At 35.1% G+C, this 15,469-nt stretch overlaps 1 protein-coding gene across 7 annotated transcripts in view; it reads right to left on the bottom strand.

Moving 5' to 3' along the window:
- Nucleotides 1–15,469, bottom strand: part of LOC129557943 (ubiquitin carboxyl-terminal hydrolase 9X-like) — a 218,582-nt gene that overhangs the window by 89,859 nt on the left and 113,254 nt on the right. For 6 of the 7 annotated variants that reach the window (XM_088834356.1, XM_055428598.2, XM_088834358.1 and 3 more), the window contains 5 exons: nt 14,010–14,162; nt 12,685–12,789; nt 4,408–4,614; nt 3,289–3,425; nt 899–1,032 (listed from right to left, as the gene is read on the bottom strand). In XM_088834356.1, the coding sequence (XP_088690482.1) occupies nt 899–1,032; nt 3,289–3,425; nt 4,408–4,614; nt 12,685–12,789; nt 14,010–14,162 (736 nt within the window). The remainder of the gene's footprint in view (nt 1–898; nt 1,033–3,288; nt 3,426–4,407; nt 4,615–12,684; nt 12,790–14,009; nt 14,163–15,469) is intronic. The other variant, XM_088834360.1, reaches the window with a different exon arrangement.

Below are 15,469 nucleotides of genomic sequence, written 5' to 3'. Positions count from 1 at the left end.
ACAAACATCCACACTTTTCTGTGAAAACCTGAATGTGTGACTGAATTTTACACATCCTAATGCATCCTGTTAACTAAGCAGCACTTTCACTTCAACACTAAGCTTAATCCTATCTTCAACAATGAAGGAAGGAAACTTTTTCTCTTTCATACTCAAATATAAAAAACTGCGCCTACAAGGTAGCTGAGGTTTTATTTATCCTAAAAATTTGGTACTATACTATAGAAGGAGAAGTTAACAAAGTATTCTGTGCTCCAGCTGAGTGTTTCTGATAAATTGTTACATAACAAATTAACAGTGGAATTAGTATCTAAAGCATTAAAAATGCAGCCTCACATACAGCAGACACTGAAAAGTTTTCTGTGAAAACCACAGAAAATTTTAATCCCCATGTTTAAACAATTTCATATTATGAGAACCAATGAAACATAGAGATCACCAATCTAGTAACACTGAAATCAAGTTCTTTAACTAAAAACATCAATTTAACTAAAAACAACTCTAATACATATAAACAATAGGATAAAATGGGCAATTGGAAAATTAGTTTTTCTTGGAAAGCAATTAAAAGTGACAGTAGTTAGAAAAGGTTTAAAAGGAGTACACCCCAGAATGTAATAACCACAACAACTTACAGGTAACAACTTATAAAATTAACAACTTTATCTATAAGTACAAGATAAAGTTCCAAAGCACAAAAGGAAAGAAATCAATTTTACAAAGATGAGTAGGAAGACAGACAAGCAACTGTTAAAGAGCCCTGTAAAGCTTGTAAACCTATTCACTTCCATTTCTTCATCTTTTTATTTGTCATGTCTAATTAACATGAGGACAAACAAAATATAGAGAAAGAAGGCCAGGTTGACCCCAAAAACTAATTTCAGTGTATAATACCTACCTCGAGCATATAGTCGCATGTTATTCATGTAAGTGGCAAGGTTTTCTGCCACCAAAGTAACTAAGGCGTGATTGTGCTGAAGCTGATTGATTAAATCATGACGATAAAATACATGGGGACTTCGCTGAGGCTGACTAAAACGAGAAGAACAGTTTAATCAGGAAAATCAACACTGCTACAACTAAGTTTATAGATATTAAATTCTAACTAGTACTTTAAAAATGTTAAAATATTTTATATTTGTTATAAACTTGGTCAATAGTCTCCTTTAGAAGTACAAAACATTAAGGAATCTGAGAGTAACTATGGCCTCAAAACATAATTATTTATTCTATTGCTTTTACTTGAAAACTATCAGTATTCTCCAATTTCACCCAAGATACTAATCTTACATGATACTGATGTCAAAGCACAACTACTGTGTAATTAGGTGCAAATTTACATTATCAAGGATATTAGCCACAGAGGCTAACTCTAGTACACTGAATTTGTAGCCAGATATGCCTATGGATACCACCAGAAAGATACCTATTTCCCTTCTTGTTTTGCATTTTCAACAAAATCAATCAACTGTCACATCATTATAAATCTACTGATCAAATGACAAGTCAGCATAGTACTGCATGTGTAAGCAATATAAAAAAGAATATGTCTGATAAAAGACAAAAGGTATGCATGAATGTGCAATCAAACATAAAAAGATATAGCCTCACAAATAAGTATTATTACACTATTTCAGTATTTCCTGCAGTTATTTATCTCAATAGAATTTCCTAATTTCATGTAATTATTCTACCATTAGGGAGACAAAAAAGATTAAAAATATAACTTGAAAAATACAAAAGCAGCACCAAATAAGTCTTTTAAACAGAAATCCTGTTTATATACATAATCATAACAAGTTTTAAGTTATAAAGGATATTGGCAGTCACATAACTGACATATATACAGGAAAAATATTTTTAAATGCTGGAGAAGCATTCTTAGATTACACAGCTAAAGTTATCACACAACTCAGTCAACACTGGAGTTCACTATCAGGAGTCCTGATTGTACTGTGAGTATTCCTGCCACTGCACTGAGCTTTCTACATGCTACTACTTCTCTCCTGTCATTAACTCAACATATACTGCAAGAATATAAAAGGATAAATTACTATAGTAACTTCAGTTCAATTCAGTTCACTTCAGTTCAGTTCAGTCGCTCAGTCGTGTCCAACTCTCCGCGACCCCATGAATCACAGCACGCCAGGCCTCCCTGTCCATCACCAACTCCCGGAGTACACTCAAACTCATGTCCACAGAGTCGGTGATGTCATCCAGCCATCTCATTCTCCGTCGTCCCCTTCTCCTCCCGCCCCCAACCTTTCCCAGCATCAGAGTCTTTTCCAGTGAGTCAACTCTTCGCATGAGGTGGCCAAGTATCAAGTAATTTAGTATCAAGCACCAAGTATGATAACTTAGCATCATATAATAATTTAGCATCAAGTACAATGCAAAATTAGGAATATAAGAAAATCCAGTCAAAATAGAGTAAAAAATATCTTCGAATAAAGACTGATCATCTTTTATAATTTGTATTAATTTAGTTTTATCTTTGAGAATTAACTATCAAAAATTCAAGAAAATGTAAAACCCTGCCACCCTAATTTGTAAAATGCTATTCACTAGTATGAAATTTAAAACTAATTAAAAAAAAAACCTGAGAATATATATGAGTAGACCAGTTAAGAATATATTAAAGATTGCATGAAATACTATTACATGGAACTAAGAATGTGTATAAAACCAAGGAAGGGGGAATTGGCAGAAAATGTTAAGATGAAATAAGTCAGATAAAGAAAGCCCAGCCTATGATATGGAATATCTGCTGGAATTGGGAGAATTCTGAACTAAGTGCGGAAGGCAATATCTTAAATCATACATACTTAATTGCTACATGCTGCTGCTGCTAAGTAACTTCAGTTGTGTCCGACTCTGTATGACCCCATAGACGGAAGCCCACCAGGCTCCCCCGCTCCTGGGATTCTCCAGGCAAGAACACTGGAGTAGGTTGCCATTTCCTTCTCCAATGTGTGAAAGTGAAAAGTGAAAGTGAAGTCGCTCAGTCGTGTCCGACCCTTAGCAACCCCACAGACTGCAGCCTACCAGGCTCCTCCATCCATGGGATTTTCTAGGCAAGAGAACTGGAGTGGCTTGCCATTGCCTTCTCCGTAATTGCTACATAAAGCTGGATAAATTGTCACTGAATATAAAGGAAAATACAATCAAGAAATCTTAACTTCATTAAGCTCCCTGTTTTCCCACTCTCATTTTTGTTAAAATCTGCTATTACTGTTTTCAACATAAGATAAATAAAAATAAAATAATTTTCTGAAGTAAAAACCTTACCTTAAATTCTGAGGTGCTTCCCCAAACAAACTACAAATTTCTCTTATTTGTTTCAGCGCAGGAATTACCCATTTGTCATTTGTGCGAAGTTCTTCAATAAAGCGATCTATCCACTGGATCTTTTGTGTGTCTCGATCCTTACAAACACACACACAAAACTACGGTTTAAGGACCAATGTTCAATATAAATCTACCTCCAAATTACTTTGAGAATACAAAATATAAAACTTGTAAGCTAAGCCTTATAAAAATGATGATGTAATTATAATAATATAATGAAATAAAACACTTTCAGTATGTTTTTCACTTGAAATTATCATGTGAACTCTAAAGTGTAAAGATTTACTATGGAATCAGTGTTTCATGGATCCATATATATCTGCAATATAGTATAAATTCCAAGTTCATGAATATTAACAGAAAATTTGACTTTTAAAACACACACTTTTATGGAAGCACTGAATTTTAACTGTTTTATAAGGTTCTTAATTATATAAAAGGCAAAACATACAATCCCAAATATTACTATATGTGCGTGTAATGCTGGTGTATTTTTTTTTTACAAAAAGATCAACAAACACCACTTTTTCATAACAATAAAAAGAAATCAAGACACAAACAGAATGGAAGAGAAAACAGGCACATGTTTTCAACAGAAAGGAAAATTTAAATGTTGAATAATGTAATACGGCAAGTTTGTTTCTAAAAATCTGGTATAATTTACTGTTCAGTTCTTTTATCTATGCTTACAGTAAACTTACATTCATAAGATAAATGCAGGGAAGCTGTTAAGACTTGCTAATAACAAAAACCTCTGTTCTTGAGCAAACTTGTAAAAACAAGCAAAATTTGTCTTGAGCAAAAAAATCTAATTGTCCTTATTTCTGAAGTAATAATTGGTTTTAGTGCATCACAATTTCATTATATATTATTATACAATAATTCATATTATATTAAGAATATAATAACTCAATATTATTATAATGAGTTGTTTTATCTGTATAAGACAATCCTTAAATATTACTCTTGGAATGATTAAATAATGGAATTATTCTGTAACAAAGTCATCCTATTTGTGGGGAAAAGTCAGAAAAAAAGAGCAAAGAAACACTCACATACCTGGGAACAACTATAATCCAGTATTTTTATGTGGGCACTGAGAGCTAGGTCCATGATGTCTACAGGCACATCATCACTATGAGCCAGATTCCAAAGAAGGTTCAACACTTTGTGTGCCATCACACCATCTTTATCATCTTCTGCAAGACGTCGTATCAGCTCTAGCAGCTTTTCACGTTGCTTTTTACTTGCATTTGTCCAACTTACCTAGAAAAAAAAAAATCACATCAATATCAGTTTAGACATGTATTATTAGGTCATCACTGCTTTAAATTACATGACTTTGATAAATTACAGTTAATGCACTACACCCACGTATACACACCAAGAGCACAATTTACTTTCCATTTGAGGAAGCAGTATTCAAAAGAAGACTAAATATTTAGCAGAAGAAGCAAAATTTCTATTTATACTTTACTTCTACCACTGCAGACTTTAAAAAATGAAAAAAGGTACCTAATACAAAATACATTAAGAGATTCTAAAAGTCAACAACAAAACATGTTAGTTCAAAAATGGGCAAACTTAAGACAGATTTCTTCAAAGAAGACACAAATGCACCACCTGCACACAAAAGATGCTCAACATCACTGATTAGAGAAATGCAAATAAAAATTACAATGGGGAACTACTTAATATGCATAAGCATGGCTGCTTTCAGAAAAACAAAAAAATAACAACTGTCAGTAAGAATGTGGAACATTTGTGTATTGCTGGTGTAAATGTAAAATGGTACAGCTGCTACAGAAAACAGTACACCAGTTTCTCAAAAAATTAAAACTAAAATTATCACATGATCCAGGACTTCACTTCTGGGCATGTATGCAAAAGAACTAAAAGCAAGGTCTCAAACCGACATTTCTATACCCTCAGTCACAGCACCATTTTAATTCACAACAGAAAAATGTGGAAACAATCCAAGTGTCCATCTATGGAAAAATGCATAAGCAAACGTGGCATATCCATCCTATGAAATATGATTCACTTAAAAAGTAAAAAAACTGATATATATTACAATATGCATGAATCTTGAGGACATGACAGTCAGCAAAATACACCAGATACTACAAGTTAAGTATTCTATAATTCCACTTGAATGAAGTACCTAGGGCAGTAAATATCATACAGATGAAATTAGCAGGGTAGTTTCCAGCTCTGGCATGAGTGAAAATGGGTGGTTCTTATTTAGTCTGGGTACAGTTTATCAGAAAAACAACAGAGAACACAATAAAACAGAAATTAAAACTTGGTGGTCTGAAGAATCTAACAAACTTCCAGTATTTAAGCAAGGTGAAAAGAAAAATACACAGATTACTAAAATAAAAAATGAAACAAATATATCACTATCCAGACTGCAGACGTTAAAGGATAATAGGGAATAACAGAAACAACTCAACAAACATAAACTTGACAATTTATATGATATGAAATACACCACTGAAAAAACACAAATTACGACAATTCATATGACATAAAACAATAACACAGGAGCTTATGAAAAATTAAATTCATAACTTACAAATTTCCAGAAACAAAACCAACAGACCAAGATAGTTTCATGGAAGATTTCTACCTAGCACTTTTATCACCTATTGCACATAATTTCTTCCAGAAAACAGGAGAACACAATTTCCCATTTATTTCACAAAAGAATGCCTTGCTGTATACATACACCACACTACAGACCAACCCCTCATGAATACAGATTGTACTTCCTCAACATAATACTAGAAACTGGAACTCAGCAACAACAGAGTAGTAGGATATGACCATCACCAAGGGAGGGATGGAGTGCTGATTCAATACAGGAAAAATAATTACTGTAACCCACTACATTAACAGTAAAAAAGAAAAAACAATCATATTAATGAATGTAGAAAAATTCTGACAAAATTTAACATCTATTTATGACAGAAACAGAAAACAGAAAAGGAGTAGAACTTTCTCAACTCTGATGAAAGACATCTATGAAAAACACACAGCTATCATTATTAGTGAAACACAAATGATTTTCTCTTTAATATCTAAGACAACGGTGTATAAGAAATTCTAGATATAAGGGAAGAATAAAAAAGACATCCATTAGGAAGAAAGAAGAAAAAACACGAAGATCATACAATTTTATATGTAAAAAAATCTCAAGGAGTTCAGAGGAAGAAATTTAAAGACTACTGTATTTAAGATCACAGGATATACGTATATACAACAGATTATTTCTATATAGTAGTGATCAACTTATGAAGATCAGAGATACTGGGAACATCTATAATTGTTTCAGAAAATATATTTATATTCCTAAGTATAAAACAAACATTGTTACAGGGTTCAGAAGCAGAAGAAGGAACTCAACATTCTAACAAAAAGCAATATGGTATTCATGCAACAGAAGACTGAAGATAGCAAAAATGTTAAGTCTCCCTAAATCAATACACAGGTTTAATATATTTGACAAATCCCAGCAATATTTTCACTGTATCAGACAAGACTGTGCTTAAATTTTACATGTAAAGACAAAGGAACTAAAATACATAATTCTGAATAAAGACAAACATAAAGGAATCTCTGTGCCTGACCGCGAAATTGATATGCAAACACTAAGCAAAGCTATAATATTGAGAGACAGAAAATGACACAAAACAGAGAACCTAGAAATTGTACCCTACAAATATACCTTTGATATTTGACAAAGATGAAAAGTAATCTAATGCAGGAAAGAAGATGGCTTTTCGCAAATGGTAGAAGATCTGAACATATATAGGGAACCAAAAACCAAAACACACATAAAAACCTACACAACTATCAAAATCACTACAGTCTAACTCTCACAGAATTTAAATCAAATGAATCAGACTTAACTATAAAATTATAAAAATTTCAGAAAACAATGCAGTAAAAATTCTTTGGGATTTATATCTAGTAAATAATGCCCTGGATAACACTGACAGTGTGACCCATTAAAAGGAAATCAATAGAACCTCATTAGAACAAACTCTGCTATCAAAATATCCTAGTCAAAGGACAAAACAACTTAAGCCTGGGAGCAAATGCTTCTACATATCTAAATAATAATTAGCATGTGGAACACATGAAGAACTCTGTAAACTAAAGAAAACAACCCAACAATAAAACAGGTAAAAGGGATGAATACTTCAACAAACACATACATCAAATAAATGCATCAACGATGTTCAACATATTTGCCATTAATACAAAACAAAACCGTAAGATTCTGCTGCACATCTATCACAGAAGAAAATAGTAAATATATTAAAATCTGACAGTGATCTAGAGAAAATGGATTACTCATAATTGTGGCTAACAGTGTAAGACAGTACAGTCACCCTAGAAAAAGTTTGACACCAAGAAGCCTAAAAATGTCAACAGTCACAAATTAAATCCAGCAACATGCATAAACATTATACATCATGACAAGTGGAATTTATTACAAAAGTGCAAGATTATTTGAACATACAAATATCAATTAAGGCAAAAATGACCAGAAGTCAATAACATCTCTAATTTACAAAGAAAAGGCAATCAACATCCAATGCCCTTTTTCAAGATTCAAATATTCAAAAAACTAAAACTAAGAGGTAAATTTCTAAACCTGACAAAGGGTATTTACAAAATGCCATAGCTAATTTGTATAAAAGTGTAATATCATTACAATGATATACAATGTATATACAATGTGATATACAACAGTGTGATATATAAGTGAAAGACTAAGGCTGATCGCCGAAGAATTGATGCTTATGAACTGTGGTGCTGGAGAAGACTCTTGAGAGTCCCTTGGACTGCAAGGAGATCCAACCAGTCCATTCTAAAGGAGATCAATCCTGGGTGTTCGTTGGAAGGACTGATGCTAAAGCTGAAACTCCAATACTTTGGCCACCTCATGCGACGAGTTGACTCACTGGAAAAGACTCTGATGCTGGGAGGGATTGGGGGCGGGAGGAGAAGGGGATGAAGGAGGATGAGATGGCTGGATGGTATCACCGGCTCGATGGACATGAGTTTGGGTGAACTCCGGGAGTTGGTGATAGACAGGGAGGCCTGCCGTGCTGTGATTCATGGGATCGCAAAGAGTCAGACACAACTGAGCGACTGAACTGAACTGAACAGCTTTCTACTTAAGATCAGGAATGCCCACTTTCGCAAGTTCTTTTTAACATCATGGTTTAAGTTGAATAGGGAAACTATTGTAGAGAGGCAGAAAAGATATTCAGATTGAAAAGGAAAAAGAAAACTATCTTTTTTTGGGGGGGAGGAAATGATACATAATTAATTTAAAAACATTAAAGCAGTGAATTTAATAGGGTTAAAGATGCAAGAGAGTTCCAGAAAAACATCTATTTCTGCCTTATTGACTATGTCAAAGCCTTTGACTGTGTGGATCACAATAAACTGTGGAAAATTCTGAAAGAGATGGGAATACCAGAATACTTCGCGCAGCGCGAGGCCAACAAGATAGAGAAGCAGCTGCAGAAGGACAAGCAGGTCTACCGGGCCACGCACCTCTGCTGCTGCTGGGTGCTGGAGAATCTGGTAAAAGCACCACTGTGAAGCAAATGAGGATCCTGCATGTTAATGGGTTTAATGGAGAGGGCGGCGAAGAAGTCCCACAGGCTGCAAGGAGCAACAGAGATGGACTATATAACCCCTAGGTAATGGCTTCAATTTCTCATCTTCCCGGCTATGTCCTATCACACTTTGCATGCTGGAATTGCCCAACTTAGGAACTTCTAATAAGAATACTATTCTGTCGTGGGGGGTGGAGGGATGGGGCCCCAACACCTAACCTCTAAAGATAACTGGAAAAAAAAAATCAAAAAAACAAACAAACAAAAAAAGTAATCCCTAATTGACAAATACTAGAGACATTACCAGTCCGTGGGGTCGCTGAGGGTCGGACACGACTGAGTGACTTAACTTTCACTTTCCACTTTCACACACTGGAGAAGGAAATGGCAACCCACTCCACTGTTCTTGCCTGGAGAATCCCAGGGACGGGGGAGCCTGGTGGGCTTCCGTCTATGGGATCACACAGAGTCGGACAAGACTGAAGTGACTTAGCAGCAGCAGCAGCAGAGACATTACTTTGCCAACCAACGTCCGTCTAGTCAAGGGTATGGTTTTTCCCGTGGTCATATATGGATGTGAGAGTTGGACTGTGAAGAAAGCTGATCATCAAAGAATTGATGCTTTTGAACTGTGGTGCTGGAGAAGACTCTTGAGAGTCCCTTGGACCACAGGGACATCCAGCCAGTCCATTCTAAAGGAGATCAATCCTGGGTGTTCATTGGAAGGACTGATGGTAAAGCTGAAACTCCAATATTGTGGCCACCTCATGCGACGAGTTGACTCACTGGAAAAGAGTCTGATGCTAAGAGGGATTGGGGGTGGGAGGAGACGGGGACAATAGAGAATGAGATGGCTGGATGGCATCACCGACTCGATGGACATGAGTTTGAGTGAACTCCGGGAGTTGGTGATGGACAGGGAGGCCTGGCGTGCTGTGATTCATGGGGTCGCAAAGAGTCGGACACGACTGAGCAACTGAACTGAACTGAGTGTAACAACCACCCAAAGCATCTATATAAACAGTGACTGACAGCTTACTGTACCAAAAGTTGGTGTTTGAGAGCTATGACCCCTCTCTATTGAACCACCTCCCTATTGAACCACTTCCTATACCCTAGATGCTATGCTAGATCCCAGACTGAACCCTACTAATACCTGCTAACGGCCTACTATTCTATCTGTGACTCTGTTCTACAAGTAAAACTTAAGTAATAACAAATGAGATAAACAAAAATTCTCTGCATGTCTCAGCCAAAAAAAAAAAAGGGCATTTCTTAAAGATGATACACAAATGACCACTAAATATATAAGACGTCTAACATTAGACATCAAGAAACATGCAAATCAGAACCACTGGAATATTACTTTACCTCTACTAGTATGATAAAGATAATAAAGACATATGAGCTAACCATACAGTTCATAAGTTTGGCTACTGAGTTAGGAAAAAAAATGCTAATAAAACTGAGAAATACTTTTAAAACACTGACAACAATCCAGCATCATATATACAAAGAAACTCAGGAGTCAAAACAAAAAAGGACACAATCAAACAGGAAAAGCAAACAGGTCATGTAAAATATCTTCAGTCTTATTATCAACTATGAAGACTAGTGCTTTAATGGGAAGAATTTAAAACTTATGAGACTGTGAAAAAGCACCAATTCTGTTACTACAGAATTTGTAAATGAGTACAAACACACAGAAGACAAAACTAACAATTCCAGTAAGGAGTAACTATTTTAACAGAGGATAAAGAACTGCTAACAGACCCATACTCCATGCTTCCTTTAAGGCATTTTTAAAGAGCCTGTATGTGAGACAGCAAAAAAGACACCGATGTATAGATCAGTCTTTTGGACTCTGGGAGAGGGCAAGGGTGGCATGATTTGGGAGAATAGCATTGAAACATGTATATTATCATATGTGAAACAAATCGGCAGTCCAGGTTGGATGCACAATACAGGATGCTCAGGACTGGTGCACTGGGACGACCCAGAGGAATGGGATGGGGAGGGAGGTGGGAGGGAGGTTCCAGATGGGGAACACATGTACACCTGTGGCAGATTCACATCAATGTATGGCAAAACCAATACAATATTGTAATTAGCCTCCAATTTAAATAAATAAATTTATATTGAAGAAAAGAAAAAAAGATGATGAAACATTACATAATTATCAGTTTGTTTATCAACCCCTCAAAAACTAATGCTTCTTACTGAATAACAGACGTTAAATTAACACTTGGAAAGGCAAAGTAGCAATGCACTTTGGAACTGTGCACTAATGGAATAATACATAATGCAATTACTACAATTATAGTCAAACCATCTTGAAAATCTTTGAATTCAAAGGAGACCTGATGCCATTCCATGTTTATGTCACCATGGCTAGTATTTCCGACATAAATATTTGAGAAGATTTCTCTGAAATTAAGTTTTAGAGTATTTACAACTTCCCTATGTTTATTTTCTTGTTCAATGGTGAATCAGTTCAACGGGTTTTTTAAAAATATGTACAAGAGATTTCTTCACATTAGTGGATTCATCCATTTGTTCACAGATCTGAATGTATTAATTTCACTGATATGTAGCATTCCACTATTAGGTTAGACCACATCTGATTTATCCTTTTACTATTCATAACATGTGAGTCTTCCCAGTTGGAATAAACAGAAATAATTATAATAAAGACATTATCAAACATGTATTCTGGTATATGTATGATTAGTTTCTCCAGAGAATCCATTCAGGAATATAAAAGCTGTGTTGTAGGACACAAGAACCTACATTTTTAACAGATAATGCCAAACTGTCTTCTCAAGACATTGTAGAAATTTAAGGTGTCACCTAACTGCAACAGTTATTTTCAGTAAGAAATCCTGTAATTCTGAGGAATATGGTTACTAGAATATTCATTCAGGAACAATAAAATATGATTTTAAGCTCTTGATCCATAAATCCTCAATTTTAACAACTATAAAGAAACATTGTTTTCAAGTGCCCAAATATCCCAATGCAGATATATGAGTCTCTTGAACTTATTTCTAAATCTCATTCCTATTTCCCTGTATACATTAGTGTCTTACTTGTCTCCACACTTGGTTCATGTCTCACTTTGCACTATAACAGATAATATTTCCTTACATTTCTGTACTTTATATTAACCTAGAATAAAATCAGGACTTTCTTCGAGGCTAACGAATGGGAATCCACCTGCCAACAGAGGGAACATGGGTTCAATCCTTGGTCTGGGAAAAATCCCTACACCCAAAAGCTGCAACTACCCAAATACACACTCTAGAAACTACAAGCCTGAAGGCTGTGGATCTGGAGCCCATGCTCCACAACAACAGAAGTCATCAATGAAAACCCCATGCGAAGCAACAAAGACCCAATGCAGCCAACAAATAAACCCACACTGGATGAAGATTAAAAAATTTTGAAAGAAAAAAGGCAAAATCAAAAATTGGCAGAGGAAACTAAATCTAAAAGAAAAACAGCGATTTCTGTACTTGTGAAGAAAATTATTATAATAAAAAGTGTTAAATTCTGACTGGAACACATAACAAACTAATTCTCAGAGATTTATTAATGACATTTGTTAGTAAGTATACTGGTCAACATAAAAGACATCTAACTAATTAAATCTACTGAAAATGAAATGGTACAACTTTACTATTTGAATTTCTACCTTAAAGCAATCAAAAAGATGATCAAGTTGTTCAGGAGAAAAATCCCAAGCCAACTTTGCCAGAAGGTCATGTACATTCTTTACAATGGCTTCATGTTTCCCTGCCTGATGAAAAAAACAAAATAATAGTATTTATTTATGACAGAAAATATCAAAGTCATATCACACAAATCTGAACAGAAACAGGAAATAACCTCTACTGTGTCAACCTCTATTAGTCAGTAAAGTATTTCTACCTGCTTAATCTAGAGATATAAATTCCAAATACTTTAAATGATTTAAAGCTGCCATTTGTACAAATAAATTTTATCCTCAATTTCTTGATATAGGTAGTAATAAGCCCCAGGAATAAGAAAGTTTATGACAGAATTTTTTAAAATAAAATTAAGAAAAATACAGCAAAATAATGGAGTCTTTCAAAATTGAAACTTAGGGGCTCAGCAATGGCAAATGAACATTTCATTGGGTTCTCTTTAAAATAAGCTTTGTAATCCAGAGCTTACTTGTACTTACCACATGACCAATCAAAAACAAGTGCCATGAGGTAACTAAATTATACATTAATAATTCAGAAACCAAAAATGTATTTATCCTCATGGAAATAATTCAGAAACCAAAAAGGTATTTATCCTCATGGAAAGTTTAAATGTTCTAGGATTTCCCTCATGGTCCAGTGGTTAAGAATCCACCAACCAATTTAGATTCAATTCCTGATTCAGGAAGATCCCAATGCCATGGGGCAGTTAAGCATGTGGGGCCACAATTACTGCCACCACATGCTGCAACTACTGAAGCCTGTTTGCCTAGAGTCTGTGCTCCACAACAAGAGAAGCCACTGCAATAAGAAACCCACACACAGCAACGAGAGAAGAGCCTCCACTCTCAGAAACTAGAGAAAGTGTGCACAGCAAAGACCCAGTGCAGCCAAAAAAAGAAAAAAGTTTTAATGTTCTATTATAATCATAAGTGTTTGTAAGTAACACAGTAATACCACTCTTGTAACACTTGTTTCTTTACATAATTCAAAGAAGCTATGAAATCTGTAACTTATAAACCTCCCAGAAGACATAATTGTTGTAAATCTACGCATTATATATAACTGTTAAATAATGTACAATTACACCCTTTATGAGAGGGTGTCATAATGGGAGAAATTTATTTTTAAAATATTCTTGGCTAAAAAAAATTCTTTTAATTTTCAATAAAAATAATCCTGGCAAGATTTCTGTTTGTATCAAGAAACTCACAAACCATTACATAATGAGTACCACAAAATACTTAATTTTTAGTATCCTGCTTATAAAACAGCATCTTAAGTTCCTTACCTGTGCTGCCCAGATATTATCAAGATCTTGTAATGTAAGAGCTTTTTCTTTAATCACAAAACGAAGAATCTTCTCTAGCTTTTCTACATACTGAGGTTGATGAAGACTATCTCGCAAGACTATGGATAAGATATTATTCTGCTGTATCCATTCCTAAATATAATACAAAATTTTATTTCAAAGCAGGAAGAAGCATTTTTTAAAAAGCGAAATAGGGAAACGGAATTAGAAAAGGTGATTAAAAGGAATAAACTTCCAGTTGTTAGATAAATAACTACTGGCGATATAATGGACAACAGTGATGATGACTAGAGTTAACACCACTGTAGAGTTTACTTGAAAGTTAAGAAATCAGATCATGTGTCTCATCACAAGGACAAAAAAATTTTCTTTAAGCAACAGCTGATGCCAACTAAATTTGTTATAACCATTAGATAATATGTTTAGAAAGTCATTATACTGTATACAGTAAACTTACATACAGTGTCATGTTTCAGAAGGATGTGTTCATAATTAAAGGACAGAAACAGTAAGGACCTAACAGAAGCAGAAGAGATTAAGAAGAGGTATGGTACCCTTCTGGAGTGATGCTCTGCACCCTGAAGCCCCCAGTGTAATTGGGGCTGTGTATGCCAGCCTCCCACCACCCTGTGTCTATTAAGTAACTTGATTCTGGAGTAGACAAATAAAGTTATCTGTTAAAAAAAAGAAAAAGAGGTGGCAAGAATACACAGAACTACACAAAACAGATCGTCACAACCTAGATAACCACAATAACGTGGTCATTCCCCTAGAGTCGGACTTCCTAGAGAGTGAAGTCAAGTGGACCTCAGGAAACATTACTATCAACAAAGCTACTGGAGTTGATGGAATATCAGCTGACCTATTTCAAATCCTGTAAGATGATGCTGTTAAAGTGCTGCACGCAATATGCCAGCAAGTTTGGAAAACTCAGCAGTGATCACAGGACTGGAAAAGGTCAGTTTCCATTCCCAAAGGGCAATGCCAAAGAATGTTCACACTACCACACAACTGCGCTCAATTCAACACTGCCAAGGTAATGCGCAAAATCCAACAAGCTACACTTCATCAGTACATGAACTGAGAACTTCGAAGTGTACAAGCTGGATTTCGAAAAGGAAGAAGAATCATGTATCAAACTGCTAACATCCACTGAATCCCAGAAAACACAAGGGAATTCCAAGAAAATATCTACTTTTGCTTCACTGACTTTGCTAAATCTTTTGATTGTGTTAAACACTACAAACTGGAAAGTTCTTAGAGATGGGAATACCAGAACAGCTTACATATCTCCTGAGAAACCTGCATGCAGGGCAAGAAGTAACAGTTACAACCAGGCATGAAACAAAAGACTGATTCAAAACTGGGAAAGAAATATGTCAAGGCTGTATACTGTCACCCTGTTTACTTAACTTATATGCAGAGTACATCATAAGAAA

The sequence above is a fragment of the Moschus berezovskii genome, chromosome Y (genome assembly GCF_049115385.1).
Source record: "Moschus berezovskii isolate FMDL1 chromosome Y, NW_MosBer_1.0, whole genome shotgun sequence".
In the NCBI taxonomy this organism is placed as follows: Eukaryota; Metazoa; Chordata; class Mammalia; order Artiodactyla; family Moschidae; genus Moschus; species Moschus berezovskii.
Note: the sequence above shows the minus strand (reverse complement) of the source record. Positions and strands in the feature narration are given on the sequence as shown.